The sequence below is a fragment of the Dromiciops gliroides genome, chromosome 3 (assembly GCF_019393635.1).
Source record: "Dromiciops gliroides isolate mDroGli1 chromosome 3, mDroGli1.pri, whole genome shotgun sequence".
NCBI classification, from domain to species: Eukaryota; Metazoa; Chordata; class Mammalia; order Microbiotheria; family Microbiotheriidae; genus Dromiciops; species Dromiciops gliroides.
The window spans coordinates 390,741,526-390,755,918 of NC_057863.1; the positions used below are offsets into that span (position 1 = coordinate 390,741,526).

The following is a 14,393-nucleotide window of genomic DNA, read 5'->3' on the forward strand; positions in this document are numbered from 1 at the left end:
ACAACATAGATGATGTTGTTGTTCAGTCATTTTTCAGTTATGTGTGACTCTTTGTGACTCCATCTAGGGTTTTCTTGGCAGAGATACTGCAGTGGTTTGCTATTTCCTTCACCAGCTCATTTTACAGATAAGGAAACCTAGACAAAGAGAGTTAAGTGATTTAGATGCTGTTTCTAGTACCAGGAATACTCTCCTCCTTCTTACCTACTTATTCAAATACCACCTATCCTAGAAGGAAGGTCACCTTAAAGCTCCACCTCCTTAATAAAGCCTTCCCTGAAAACTGCAGCTTATGTTGATCTGATTCTCTAATTTTAAATACTACATGGAAATTCCTAGAATCTTTAGGAATTAGAAGGGAATCTCAAGGGGCAGCTAAGTGGCGCACTAGATAGAGCACTAGCCCTGGAGTCAGGAGTACCTGAGTTCAAATCCGGCCTCAGACACTTATCACTTACTAGCTGTGTGACCCTAGGCAAGTCACTTAACCCCAATTGCCTCACTAAAAAAAAAAAAAAAGAGAGAGAAGGGAATCTCAGAAATTCTCTTGTCCAAACCATACTGATTTTGCTACACCATCCCCTCAGTATTTCATACTCTCTGGTTCACTAGTAGTTTCCTATCTCCCAAGTAAAAGTTGGGAGGGGATGCTGTGGGTAGGGGACTTGCATGTTTCTCTTGTAATTTCCAGAATATTTAACACAGTGATAGGCACATGGTAATTACTCAAGAAATGTCTGTTAATTGACCAGAACTGGAGACTAGGGTAGGCATTAGTGGTGACAGAACAGAGAAAATCCAAAGGAAGAGGAGATGACTATGATTCATGAAAGTAAGAGCTAATAGTTGAGTTAGTGTTGAGATACTAAAGTTAAAAAAAACATTCCTAATTCTAGGGAGTGGCAGGGAGGATACACCTAAAATACAAAGTGAATCTGAGTCACCAAACATTAGGAAATCATCTTCCTCCCAGGTTATTTGTGTTTAAGACCCTATGAAGAACAAGTCACTATTTAATCTTTTTTTTTTTTTTTTTGGTGGGGCAATGGGGGTTAAGTGACTTGCCCAGGGTCACAGCTAGTAAGTGTCTGAGGCTGGATTTGAACTCAGGTACTCCTGAATCCAGGGCTGGTGCTTTATCCACTGCGCCACCTAGCTGCCCCCTCACTATTTAATCTTTTTTTTTTTTTAAGTGAGGCAATTGGGGTTAAGTGACTTGCCCAGGGTCACACAGCTAGTAAGTGTTAAGTGTCTGAGGTCGGATTTGAACTCAGGTACTCCTGACTCCAGGGCCGGTGCTCTACCCACTGTGCCACCTAGCCACCCCACTATTTAATCTTAATGTGGTTTTTCGTTGGTTTATTTCATATTTGCCCTAATGCCCAAAGGGCATTTTCACAAGAATCTTAAAACCAACTAAGACTCCATAGTTATGTCCTAAAGGCACTCAGGAAGGATGGATGGTTTCCTAACCTCTGTGAGGATTGTAGTTTCATAAGATGGCTGGTACTTTTCCTTCTCCTGAGCAGTTCTCTTCTCCATTTTCTCCCGGTCTGTTTTCTGTTTCCGATCTGCTCCTTTTGGCTGCAAATACAGAGCAACGGGCATTTGTTTAGCCAAGATGAACAAAGTGTGGCCAACTGAAATTCAGATGGTTTCCTTGATATCTACCAACCAAACTTCTTCCGATGTCCCCTGTTCACAGGCATTGCCCACTTCAAGTGGAGATTCAGAAGATCCTAACATGGCCAATTAGAAAGAGACACTCGGAAAGCAACCCTACGCCTTTGGAAGAATAATTCTAACCAGTAACATTGTTATTTAATTCTCCAAGGAAAGTGAAGTCTGATAGAGTGAAAGTAGCTACTGGTCAGTTTTTATTCTTGGTTTTTTATGGCTATAACTGGGGTGGGGGGGGGAGCCAAGAAAACAAGACCCAACCTCCCCCCACCCCCTGCCAAAAAAAAATCAACTTTGGGAATAGGCATATTTATGAAGAAATTCCTTCTGTATTCCCACTAACACACACACACACTCACACTACTCAGTTGGTACTGAAATCATTCAATGACTTGTGACCCATACTGATGACTCATACTATTATTATACTTCTTATATGTTTATGTCTGCTTATCTCTCTCCATATAGATTCTAAGTTCTTTGTGGGATAGAACCATGTTTTTCACTTCTCTCTATTCCCATAGCATCCACCACAGAATTCAGTGGTCAACAGATACATATTAAATGATTAAATAAGCGAATGAATCAAGCAATCCTCAGATAATTCACTTTAAACTAACTTTCTCCCAGCTTAACTTTACAGGGGTAGGTAGGTCAGAAGACAAGCTGAAAGGAGTTTCATTATTGGGAATTCAAGCTAGAACTTCTGCTTTGGATGATAAATCTTGCCTACATCCCTGGGAAGCTATCTGTGGCTTTGGAGAAGCATCATCATTGCTCATTCCAGATGAACCTATATTTCTAATAATAATCTATCTAATTTATCTTATGATAAAAAGACATAGATAAATTTGGTTTTAGTTGTTTGCTACCCTCACACTGATCCAGACATAGCTCAAGAGAGACCCGCCTTAGTCTTTAGAGACTTTCACTGCATGGCTTATTTTAGAGGTAACAAAAGGAAGAGGGTGAAGCACTTAGATGCCAGATGAATAGAATATTAGAATGAGTTTTCATTGCAAAACTTAAGCCTATGGGACAGCTAGGTGGTACAGTAGATAAAGTGCTGGCCCTGGATTAAGGAGGATCTGAGTTCAAATCTGCCCTCAGACACTTGACAGTTAGTAGCTGTGTGACTCTGGGCAAGTCACTTTAACCTTCATTGCCCCACAAAAATAATTTTTAAAAAAATTTTTAAGAAAAGAAAGAAAATGAAAAAAAAGGGGGGGGCAGCTAGGTGGCGCAGTGGATAGAGCACCGGCCCTGGAGTCAGGAGTACCTGAGTTCAAATCCGGCCTCAGACACTTAACACACACTTACTAGCTGTGTGACCCTGGGCAAGTCACTTAACCCCAATTACCTCACTAAAAAAAAAAAAAAAGAAAGAAAGAAAATGAAGGGAATGCAAGACATAAGCCTAGCCCTACCAAGACAGAAAATCCTCCTGGATAAGCCAAGGTGCATCTCAAAGAAAGAGGACTTTCAAGGTGAAAACCAAATCTGAACACAAACTCAGATGCTTGGACAAGTGACCTCCTAGACACCCAGGATCCTTTTCTAGCCTGCCCCCATTTATCACTCCTGCCCTTAGTTACTCTCTTTACTGCAAAGGGAAGAGCCCCTGCCCATCCCCCAAGTCACAATATGGGCCAAACCCACAGATAGAAACTTCTCCAGCACATCAACTACCTATTCTTAAATAAGTCCTGAAAGGTCTGAGAACTCTTGTTCTTTCTAGCCACCCCACTTACTTCAGAAGAGCTTCCCTTACAGACATGCCACTTTGATTGATTTTCTTCCAGGTACACTGCCAGGGGCAAAGTGCCAGGGATGTAGGGCATAGTCCTTGTTCTCAAGAGGTTTATAATCTCATTGCGGGGCAGATCTTATATTTTGGGGTACTATAGTAACCAGGTAGATTTTGTACTTCCTCTTAGGAAGAAATATGTGGTCAGAAAAAGAAGTGATATGTGCAAAGGATCAAAATAAGGGAAGAGAGACTTCTTTTTACCAAAGGCCGGCTGGGAAAAGAAGGCTATCAGATACATTCATCTTGCATGCCTCAAGTCTTTCATCACAGAGCTAGAATCTGGGTTGGAAGAGACCTCAAAGTTCACCTGAGCCATGTTCCTGCTTAAAATATGAATCTCCAACTTTCACTTCAATTCAAAAGCATTTATTAAAGCCTACCATGTGTGAGACACTGTGATAGGGGCTCAGAATACTAGGACAAAAATAAAACTGTGCTCGCCCCCAAAAGAACTGACATTCTATTGGAAAGAAACAGTAAATTCACAGAATATTGAAATATAAAATATGTCAAAGTCAGTTTTGAGGTGGAGAACATGAATAACTTGTGGGATTGGGATAGGATCTAAGGATGGTCCAGATAGTCCATTGTTTAACTATCTCCAGTGACAACAGGCTCATGACATGACACAAGGAGACATTCTACTTGGAGAAGGCTCAGTTCTTACTTGCTATTCATAGGATCACAGCATTATAGCTCTATAGCTGGAAGGGACCTTAGGAGTCACTAAGTCCCAATCCTCTCATTTTGCAGATGAGGCAACTGCTGAGGCACAGAGAGTCTCCATCACTCGCACAGTGTCACACAGCCATTAAGTATCTGAGGTGAGATTCACACTCAGGTCTTCTTACTCCAAGGTCTTCCTCACTTCCTTACTGCTACATGATGCTTTGCATATTGTCAGTTACCACCACCACCCCTACCCTGCCTCCCAGATCCCATTCCCAAGTTTGTTTGTTTTTATTTCAGCCTATATACCATCATTTCCTTTCCTCAACCAACCTTCATTTTTAGAGGTCTTCTAATCCAAAACCAAAACCAAACACAAAATCAGTACAATTTCACAGAGTCCACAAACAGAAAACAAACTAAGATGGATCTATTTTAAATCTGTCAATGATCCATGAAGTCTTGGACTATGCAGTGTCTCTTCTAGCATTTGGGAAGAAAAAATTGTAACTGGAAGATTCCTCAATTCTTGTCAAGATAAACCAAATTTCTGGATGGAAGGAAACAAGAGATTTGTCCTTTGCTACGTCTTTTTCTAAAGAGCACATTTCCCTATCTCTCCAAGGCTGAAGTCCAGAGGCTACTCATGGCCTGACCCCAAGGCCCAGTGGTACGGGAGCTTTGACCTGCTCTGTTTCCAATATAGGCCTGTCACTCCTTGTGATGTCCCATCATTCCACAGCAAGATCTGCCAGCCTCCCTGGCAATTGAGATTACCAGCACGAGCCACCATACCTGGCTAGATTTCTGCTTCTGAAAGTTAGCCCAAAATCCAACTATTCCAGAGTGATTGGACCCTGACTCCGCCATGAGACTCCCCTGCCTCCAGTCACCAAAACCACCACTACTATAAGATTCCTATCCATACCTAATCGTCAAACATGAATGGGGTGAACAGTCCTACAGATTCAATCACAGTGCAGTTAAGAGAGAGACACTAATCCCCACCTTGAACACTTTGATCTGGCAACTGGCTGAATGCAGGTGTTCCGTGTACTCCCCATTCTCATTCTGTTTAAAGGTATCAATTTGTACCCGAAAAGGAACTCCCTTTTCTCCTCCGTGCTTCCTGGGTGTGAATTCTGTGCTGATGCAATGTACCTGGAAGAAGAGCAGTAAGCATACAGCAAGAAGAATGGAAAGGCCAGCTTAAATGAATATAAAAGCAAATTTTGTTATGTCATTAAAAAGAATAACTTATAATGTCTCTTTACTCCCTATCAAATCCAATCTTCTCTGGCTGAAATTCAAGACTCTTCCTCACCTGGTTCCAGCCCCAACCAATCTAATTTTATCTCCTACTACTTCCCACCACATACCCTTCTGCTCCAGTTAGTTAGTTAGCTAGTCAGTCAGTCAGTGTCTCCTCACTGGCTGTGTCTCTCCCTCCCAGAACCCTCCTCATCCTGCCTCCTCCAAACATACAGACATCTTGCTTATTCCTATCCCTGGACATTTTTGCTCACACTCTTGCCCCAAATAAAATTCTACTCCCTCCTACCCATTCCCCTCTATTTTCCACTCATTGGTCCTAGATTCTCAATAAATAACAGTCCAAAACAAATCAGGTCCCTTCCTGGTTCCTTCCAGTCTTACCCAAGTACTGAACCGTAAACTGAGTCTTCCCTTCTCTGCACTTATTGTATTGAAAGTCAATACAATACCATGTAATATATTCAGTTATTATATAATTGTTGCATGTGATTTCATCCTGCCTATCTTACTTACAAACTCACAAAGGGCAGAAACCACATTTTATTTTGTGTACCCCACAGTACCTTGCACAATGCTGAGCACTCCATTACTACTGCTTGAGTGACTGATTTGGAAAAATATTGGAGGAAAAGGTGGGGTTTGTTTTGAGGATCAGGAACAATACCAATACTTTAAGTGTATTACTAGCCACAAAGTGAGAAAAACACAGCATGACTATTACCTGAATGAATGCTGAAGCTCTTTTTGAAGGATCCCACAGAAATTCAACTGCATTTAATTGGGTTGGGCTAGCCCTGGGGTCCAAGATGCCAACAGAGAGAGGGATATCTGTGGAAAAAAGAAAACTCTTACGTAGCCCAAGCAAACCCCACCAAATACTCAGGGAAGTCATCGCAAGACATCAACCATATGACCCTGACCCTGCTCATGCTGCTCCCCTACGACCACCCAGTAATTCTCCCCTATCAAAATCTTGCTCATCCATTCAAATCCCAGTTCTTCAGTCACATCTTCCTAGAGCACCCACCAATATCCAGGATTCGATCCCCAGGTCGGCTCCATCTCCAGCCCTCCAGCTGCTGATGCTCTGTGTACTGGAGCCGTCGGTCATGGAAAACCACACGGATGATACTCTGTGATGAAGGAAGTCCCCAAAGGGAAATTTCTGTCAGGACCACCAAGAAGATTCATCTGCTGCCCCTGTCAGGTCCCTCCTCTTCACTCCCCCTTTCGATCTAAATGCTAATAAACCTATAAGGCCTATTTTCATATCTTACTTTCTCCATCAAACTTTCTCTGACCACTCTATCCCAGAATGATTTCTGCCCCTTTAACCTCCTATAGCACTACTCATTATACACATATTATTCAGTTCTTTGTATTATTAGTTATGTTTTCATCTGTCAGTTTGTCTTCCTAGCTAGCTCCTCCTAGGCAAGAGACCATGGCTTAAATTTTTGTGTTTCAGGGCAGCTAGGTGGCGCAGTGGATAGAGCACTGGCCCTGGAGTCAGGAGTACCTGAGTTCAAATCTGGCCTCAGACACTTAACACTTACTAGCTGTGTGACCCTGGGCAAGTCACTTAACCCCAGTTGCCTCACTAAAAAAAAAAAATTATGTTTCCTCTCAGGACCCAGCACAACAGTGCCTTGTATATTCAAGTGCCTCAAGAACTATCTCTAGCCTGACTGTTGATTATTGAACTGAAGGAAAAAAAAAAGGCAAAAAGTCTACAGAATTAAGCTTTCCAGTCTCTCCTATAACATGCTCAACCCAAATCCAGGGCTTTCAGAGCCTCAGACTGAAGCCCAAAGTTTCCAGGATACCAGGTACCAGTAAGTAGAAGGGGTTCCAGTTCTACTTACCTTCACATATTTTGTGTTGAGATCCTGAAAATCTCCCAGCTTCCGATTCTCCAGAAGTCGGATTTCATAAGACTGACCTGTAGAAAGTTAATGACATCTTTTAAGTTTGACTATCCTCCCAATTTCAGGAGGACCTGGGAGACATTTCCAGGATATCCATGCCAGAAAAGATTCAGACAGCCTTCTTCCATGGTACAAGGCAAAAACACTCAATAGGGGCAGCTAGGTGGCGGAGTGGATAAAGCGCTGGCCCTGGATTCAGGAGGACCTGAGTTCAAATCCGACCTCAGACACTTGAAACTTACTAGCTGTGTGACCCCAGGCAAGTCACTTAACCCCAGTTGCCTCATCAAAAAAGAAAGGAAGAAAGAAAGGAAGAAAGGAAGAAAGAAAAGAAAAAGAGAAAAAAACACTCAATAAACAAACTTGAAATAGCTGTTCTAGTATCAGCTCACCTTGCACTAGGTACAAAAATTATCATCCAGCTTGCTGAGGGAATGGGGTATTCTAATTATTTCAATATTCTGGTCAATATTCTGTTCCCTTGCATATGCTAATTTCAAAGAATGAGAATTCAATAAATCACACCAAACACTGTAATCCTAATGAACGGTATCAATCTTTCTCTGCTGATTTGGAATACTCTTCAGTTCTTGTAGGGCTCCCAAAATCAGGACCGACAGCACTCAATCATTGTCAGGGTCAAGCCTTGGAAAATTATAAATGCTGCCAAGTTTGTCTTTACTCTTCTGGTTTATCCTTTTCCACTCATTAGGCACCCAGAAGCCTCTGGCATGCCCTAACCCAACTTCATTCATGCCTTAGTGTAGATGTGAATCATCTCTCAAAGGTTCCAAATGTGGTAAAATATGAAAGTTTTTAACAGTCGGTTAGGATAACTGAAAGACGCCAGTTTTTCAAGGACCAATCTCACACTACATTAAGTTGTATTTCCATTTACAGGCTAAACACATTTACCTAGAGATAAAGTATATTTTAGGGGGAATGATCCCAACTGGCATGGCACACATGAATAGAGCCTAATACCTGGAGTCAGGAGGAACTGAGTTCATACCCTGACTCTGACACCAATTAGCTGAGTGAGCATGGACAATCCTTAACTTCCCTGAGTCTTAGTATCCTTAAAACGTACATCTCATCCAGTCATTAATGAGGCTCAAATGAGATAATGCACGTAAGGCACATTGTAGATTTTAAATCACTATTACCCAAAGATCATAGAGCTATGGAGCTAGAAATGATGTTTAAAGGGATTTTTGTTTTCCATAACCAATAGATCACTGAACTGTAAGAATACCTTCTAGTGTACATGAAATACTTGTAAGTACCAATGAAATGAAAAAGTACCAATAGGCATGTTTATAAAAATGCACCTTTTCTTATACCATTTACAAATAGCAAATGAAGCTGCATCCTGCATTATTTAATAATTAAGGCCTATTTCACTGTCCGAGGTGCTACACAGAAGACAAGAGCCAAGGAATGGCACCTCTCCATTCTAGGACAGAGATGCCCATATCAAATACTCATCTATATTCTGCCAAGAAAAATATGATCATCAAAGAAACATTTTCCCCTTAAAGAAATGCATGGCTTCTTACATACAGTCAGCTAGATTTTAAACATTGCAAGTCAATGCTTTAAATGAGAACACAAAACCCCCAACGCAATGAGAAAATAAAAGAGAACACATACTAACCAGTTTTTCCAGTTTCCTTCCTCCTTCCCTCTTTCCCTGTTCCCAACCCCCCATTTGAAGAATGCAGAGCAAAGTATTCCATAAGCCAACAAGCAAGTGGTCATTAGCTCAGGTTTACTAACTCAGCCAGTGTCAGATGAGCCCTGACCCCAGGAACTGCTATGCAAACAGCTCTCTTCAAGCAGACACCTCCCACCCTGAAGAAAATATGGAATCTTTCCAGTTCTGAAGGCAGAAATGTCAGGGGTCATAATTTTACAAGAACTGAGTTACTAAGTGAGCTAAGAGAGTCCAGTATCAAGACCTTCTCCAAGGTATCATATCATAAGCCAGTGGAATAAATTAAGGTCTTAAGAAACTATTTAGGACTCCAGAGATCAGATCCTGCTTTTTTTCTCTGTGAATTTTTCTTTTATAATGTCCCTCACGGCCACCACCTGTCAATCCTATCCATTCCCACCTTTGCATACATCCTTTTGGGCTTTCAGTTCAGTGGTACAATACAGATAGAGCACTGGACCTGGAGTCAGAAAGACCTGAGCTCAGATTTGGCCTCAGACATTTTAGTAGCTGTAAAACCCCGAGCAATTCACTTTATCTCTGTCAGCCTCAGTTTCCTCAACTGTAAAATGGAGATAATAATAGCACATCCCTCACATGGTTGTTGGGAGTATGTAAACTGCTTAGCACAGTGCCTGGCACATAGCTGGTACTTAATAAATGTTCGTTCCTTTCCCTTTCAAGTCTCTATTTTTGTTTCTCCTCTACCCTGTAGATATTTCTGTGGTCTTATTTTTCAAAAATACTTTAAATTTTCAAAATATACCTCTTGCCTAAAGGATAGAATCTTAATCTTCAGCCGAGTATCAAAGGCCCTCCATTATCTGGGCCTAATTTATGTTCCTAATTAAAGTCCACATTATTGAACAACACACATCTTTTCTTTGCTTCAGCCAAACTGGTTTCCTCACTGCTGCTCCTTCCCCATCCACAGTATACATATTCCTACCACCATATCTTTGCTCATATTGCCCTGTTGTATCTGCTTATCTAAATGCCACCAATCCCAAGGCTAAGCTCATGTTCCACCTCCTGAAGACTTCCCTCCTTACTAGAGGTGATAAATTATTTCTCCCTCTGCATCCCCATAGTTCTTATTGCTTGTGCCCCCCATGAGAACTAATTATCTTTGCCTTGTATTGATGTGTATATTTATCTAGTGTTATCACTTAGACTGTAATGCTCCTGAGGACAGGGATTTTTTTTGGGGGGGGGGATATTTTAAGCCCTAGACCAGTGCAATTATATTTCTTTGGAACCCTTGCACGGCACTAAAGATAGGCTAGGAAAGAAAAAAATGTGTGCTGAATGAAGGCATATTCACTCCTTGACTTTTCTGAGGAAAAATTCTTCCAGGAAATGAGTAAAAACTAGATCAACACAAAAGAGAGAAAGTTCTCCACAATTTTTCCCTAAGGGAAATATAAAGAATTCCCTAATAGAGTTTGTTATATGCTAGAATGAGGCAGACTGTAAAATAGTCTTCCCTTAGTGACCTTTTGTTTTTTGTTTTTCGTTTTTTTTGTTTTTTAGGGGGGCAATTGGGGTTAAGTGACTTGCCCAGGGTCACACAGCTAGTAAGTGTTAAGTGTCTGAGGCTGGATTTGAACTCAGGTACTCCTGACTCCAGGGCCAGTGCTCTATCCACTATGACACCTAGCTGCCCCTCTTAGTGATCTTTTGAAACAAGGTAAGTATCTGGGATGAAAGAGGTTAACAGTCCAGCTAAGGCAAGGGAATGGTTTTCAGGGAACAAGGTTATGCAAATTAGTTTCCCAAATGAACCAATAATAATGTCCTCATCAAGACTCAGCTTAGTAAAATTAGTAGGTTGAACAAAATTACTCAATCAGCGAACACTCATTTCCCTTCCTATGAAACTAAAATTTCTCAAACTTTGCCCAATAAATATCGGCCATGATTGAAAGTTTTTTATGAACGAAATATAACTGTCACCAAGAGATGTGGCATTTGCAATCCTAGTTTGAAATGTCACATATTCACAAATCCTCAAGACCACACCTTCCAATCTGTCTAGGAAATCAGACTCAAGTTTGAAATTATTTTATATGTCAAGGGTATAAGAATTCTTAGGAATACAATAAAATCAAAGAAAGAAATAACCTTTCCTTCAAACAAGAAGTCACTATCCTAACTATTAATCAATCATATCTTTCTGACCAGTGAGATTAGCAACAGAACACTATCAATTGTGTCCAATGGTCTACCAGTGGGAACTCTTAGCTACAATTCTCAAGTCAGTTTCCCTCTCTTCACTTTCAGGAGTCTTAAGTCTTATCCTGCTTCCCAAGAAATTCATTCTGATTTCTCAGTCCTACAGGTTCATCTGCATTATTTTCTGGTATCTACAACACTGAACTGTGGAGGTGGTTCCTACTGTTATTTCTTATTTTTTAAATTTAATTTAATTTTATTTTATTTTGCGGGGCAATGGGGGTTAAGTGACTTGCCCAGGGTCACACCGCTAGTAAATGTCAAGTTCCTGAGGCTGGATTTGAACTCAGGTACTCCTGAATCCAGAGCCGGTGCTTTACCCACTGTGCCACCTAGCCTCCCCCCACTATTATTTCTTCATGTTTCTTCACCTTCTCTTCAAGTTTCTAGTTCAGGACTGGCATCCTGAACCAAGGCACCTCCTTGGGCCCCGTCTCCAGAAAAATCATGCTAACCTGGGACCTCTTTCAGATAAAAAATCACAAATAGCAAACTAGAGGGCAAGGGTCATGACCCTTGAATTCCACCTATCACTGGACATATAGAAAAGCCAGTGTTGATTTAGAAGAAGATAATGTCCCTCTAATTTAGATCCACATTAACAGAGAAACCCCAAACTAGACAAAATGTGAGGTTTACATAATAAAAGAGAGTAAGAGATAGCCTAAAAACTCTATGGCTCTCCCAAAGTTCCTCTCTTCCCTAAAAGTGTTATATATATATATATATATATATATATATATTTGGGCGGGGCAATGGGGGTTAAGTGACTTGCCCAGGGTCACATGGCTAGTAAGTGTCAAGTGTCTAAGGTCGGATTTGAACTCAGGTCCTCATGAATCCAGGGCCAGTGCTTTATCCACTGCACCACCTAGCTGCCCCCCAAAAGTTATATTTTTAATAAAAGCTATCAATATGATGGGTGATACCTCCTAGTTAATACTTCCTAATTTCTTCCTAACTTCCAAGATTTTGGACACAAATTGCTCTATCTGGGAAATGAAGGCTTATTCCACCCACAGACAGTATGCTTGGATTACATATGCTTTCATAATAAGGTTTTATTTTAATTACTCTGAACCTGTGTACACAGTAGAAAATCCTCACCAATAATGAAAAATTTTGTTCATTATCCTAATATTTTCACATGTCTGGATCTGGTGTCATTTAGGCCAAATTTCTGGATGCTAGACTGAATTTTCACTTTCTACCCCCATGTGCCGTGCCATAAAATGGTGAAATCTGAAAACTTTGCTAAGAGCTGTTACACAAATTATCTTATTTGGTCCTCATAACCCTGTGGGGTAGGTACTACAGCTATCATTAAGCTCATTTTACCTTTATTCCCTGATCCACTGGGGAAGGAGTTCTTCCCCAATGGAACAAGTGTTTTGGTTCCTCAGGGAAGTACTTCTATCCACATAAGGGGGAAGGGGGGGTGGGTAGGGTGAGATGCTATAAAAGAGTGTATGGGTCACACACCTGCAATTTCCATTTTATTTCCCCATTTACTTAACATTATCATTTCATGATGTTCCTTCCCCTCTCCTGTTTTCTGTCTATCCAAATCCTATCTATCCAAACCCAACCTATGGTTAAATATCATTTATTCATTCCTTCATTCATTCGATTGTAAGCTCCTTGAGGGTAGGAACTATCTTTTGCCTCCTTCTCTATCCCCAGCACATAGCACAGTGCCCAGGACATTGTAAGTGCTTCATAAATATTTATTGACTGACTGTTCATCGATTCAAGAAATTATTATGTATTTACTGAAAAACAGTCGCTATACTAGCCACTAGAAGATATAAAGTTTAAAATTTAGTTCTCTCCTTACCTCAAGGAGCTTACAGTCTAAGAGGGGAAGGTAAAATAGACAATTAATTCATATCAAAAGATAAAAATATAATAGGTAAATAAAAGGGATAAACAAGAGGATAAGAGAGAGTTCTGGAAGGAAATATTACTTATGTCTCGGGATGTTTGTTTTATGGAGTCCAAATATCAAGTTGGGTCTTGAGGCTCCCATTCACCAAGCCCTAAATCACCCAAGATTATAGCTGTATTCTATTATTTGACTTATTTTCTAACTAGAATGTAAGCTTCTTAAAAGGAGGATAGAGTTTATTACTTCCTCTGAACTCCTAGCACCAAGAATTCTACATCTATTCCTTTTGGATGGATTTGCAAGTAGCTCCTAAAGCTTTAATGTTAAGTGTCTTAGGGCCCCTCTTCCTCCAATTTAGGCCAAGTAATTAAGGGCCTTTACACAAACTAAATGGGCCAGCTGAGCTCTAATTTAATGGAACCCTTAGGGTAATCATTTGTAATGCCAATAGAGTAATTCACATTAAAGGTTATCTTAAACCAGATATAAGAGTAAGTGTCCAGCCCTAGGCTCCAGTAAATCAGCTGAATAGCCAGGTCCAAACCCAGGAATTTATGGCTCTAGAAATGATGCTTAAAACCCAGCCCTGCCTCCTCCCTGTCTTCTACTCAACCCAGTCCCAATTCTTCTGATGGACAGATCTACAGATTTTAGCTGTCTAGGCTTTGAATAATAGAGGTTGAGAGTAATCTCATGCAACTTCTATTTCTTAGAGATCTTTTTGTCTCTTTTGCACTTGTAAAATTCACCTTGTATCAACTTTTGGACATGTGTCATAACCTCCTATTGGATTATAAACTCTTTGAGGGCACAGAGGGGTTTCCCCCTATACATAGCACAAGGTTTTATACAAGGTAGGTGCTTGACAATTTTTTAAAAGTATCTTTGTATCCCCAGTGCCTTGCACATAGCTGACCCTTGTTAAACTGAATTGTTTTGTCTTCTCCAATAGACCTAGGCGGCAGTTCTTGCTGACACTTCTAACTAATCTAAAATGATACTTGAGAAGTGTAGAAGGGTTAGAAAAGCTACCAAGAGGCCAATCTAACTTCTTGGCCATCTGCCCCCAATACTGCAGATAATGGTTTAGTCCATACAAACCTAGAGATGAGCCCCAGAGTTATTGTTGGAGCTCTTTCCACCAAATAAACCTTTTTTTCTTTCTTTCCTTACTCCTTTTTTTTTTTTTTT

General features: G+C 40.6%; 1 protein-coding gene across 1 annotated transcript in view; it reads right to left on the reverse strand.

Moving 5' to 3' along the window:
• TFCP2L1 (transcription factor CP2 like 1) overlaps nt 1–14,393 on the reverse strand; it is a 55,363-nt gene that overhangs the window by 20,957 nt on the left and 20,013 nt on the right. Inside the window, exons 3-7 of the mRNA XM_043990796.1 lie at nt 7,300–7,376; nt 6,462–6,567; nt 6,156–6,262; nt 5,168–5,320; nt 1,474–1,584 (exon numbers count right to left, since the gene is read on the reverse strand). Coding sequence (XP_043846731.1) covers nt 1,474–1,584; nt 5,168–5,320; nt 6,156–6,262; nt 6,462–6,567; nt 7,300–7,376 — 554 coding nt within the window. The remainder of the gene's footprint in view (nt 1–1,473; nt 1,585–5,167; nt 5,321–6,155; nt 6,263–6,461; nt 6,568–7,299; nt 7,377–14,393) is intronic.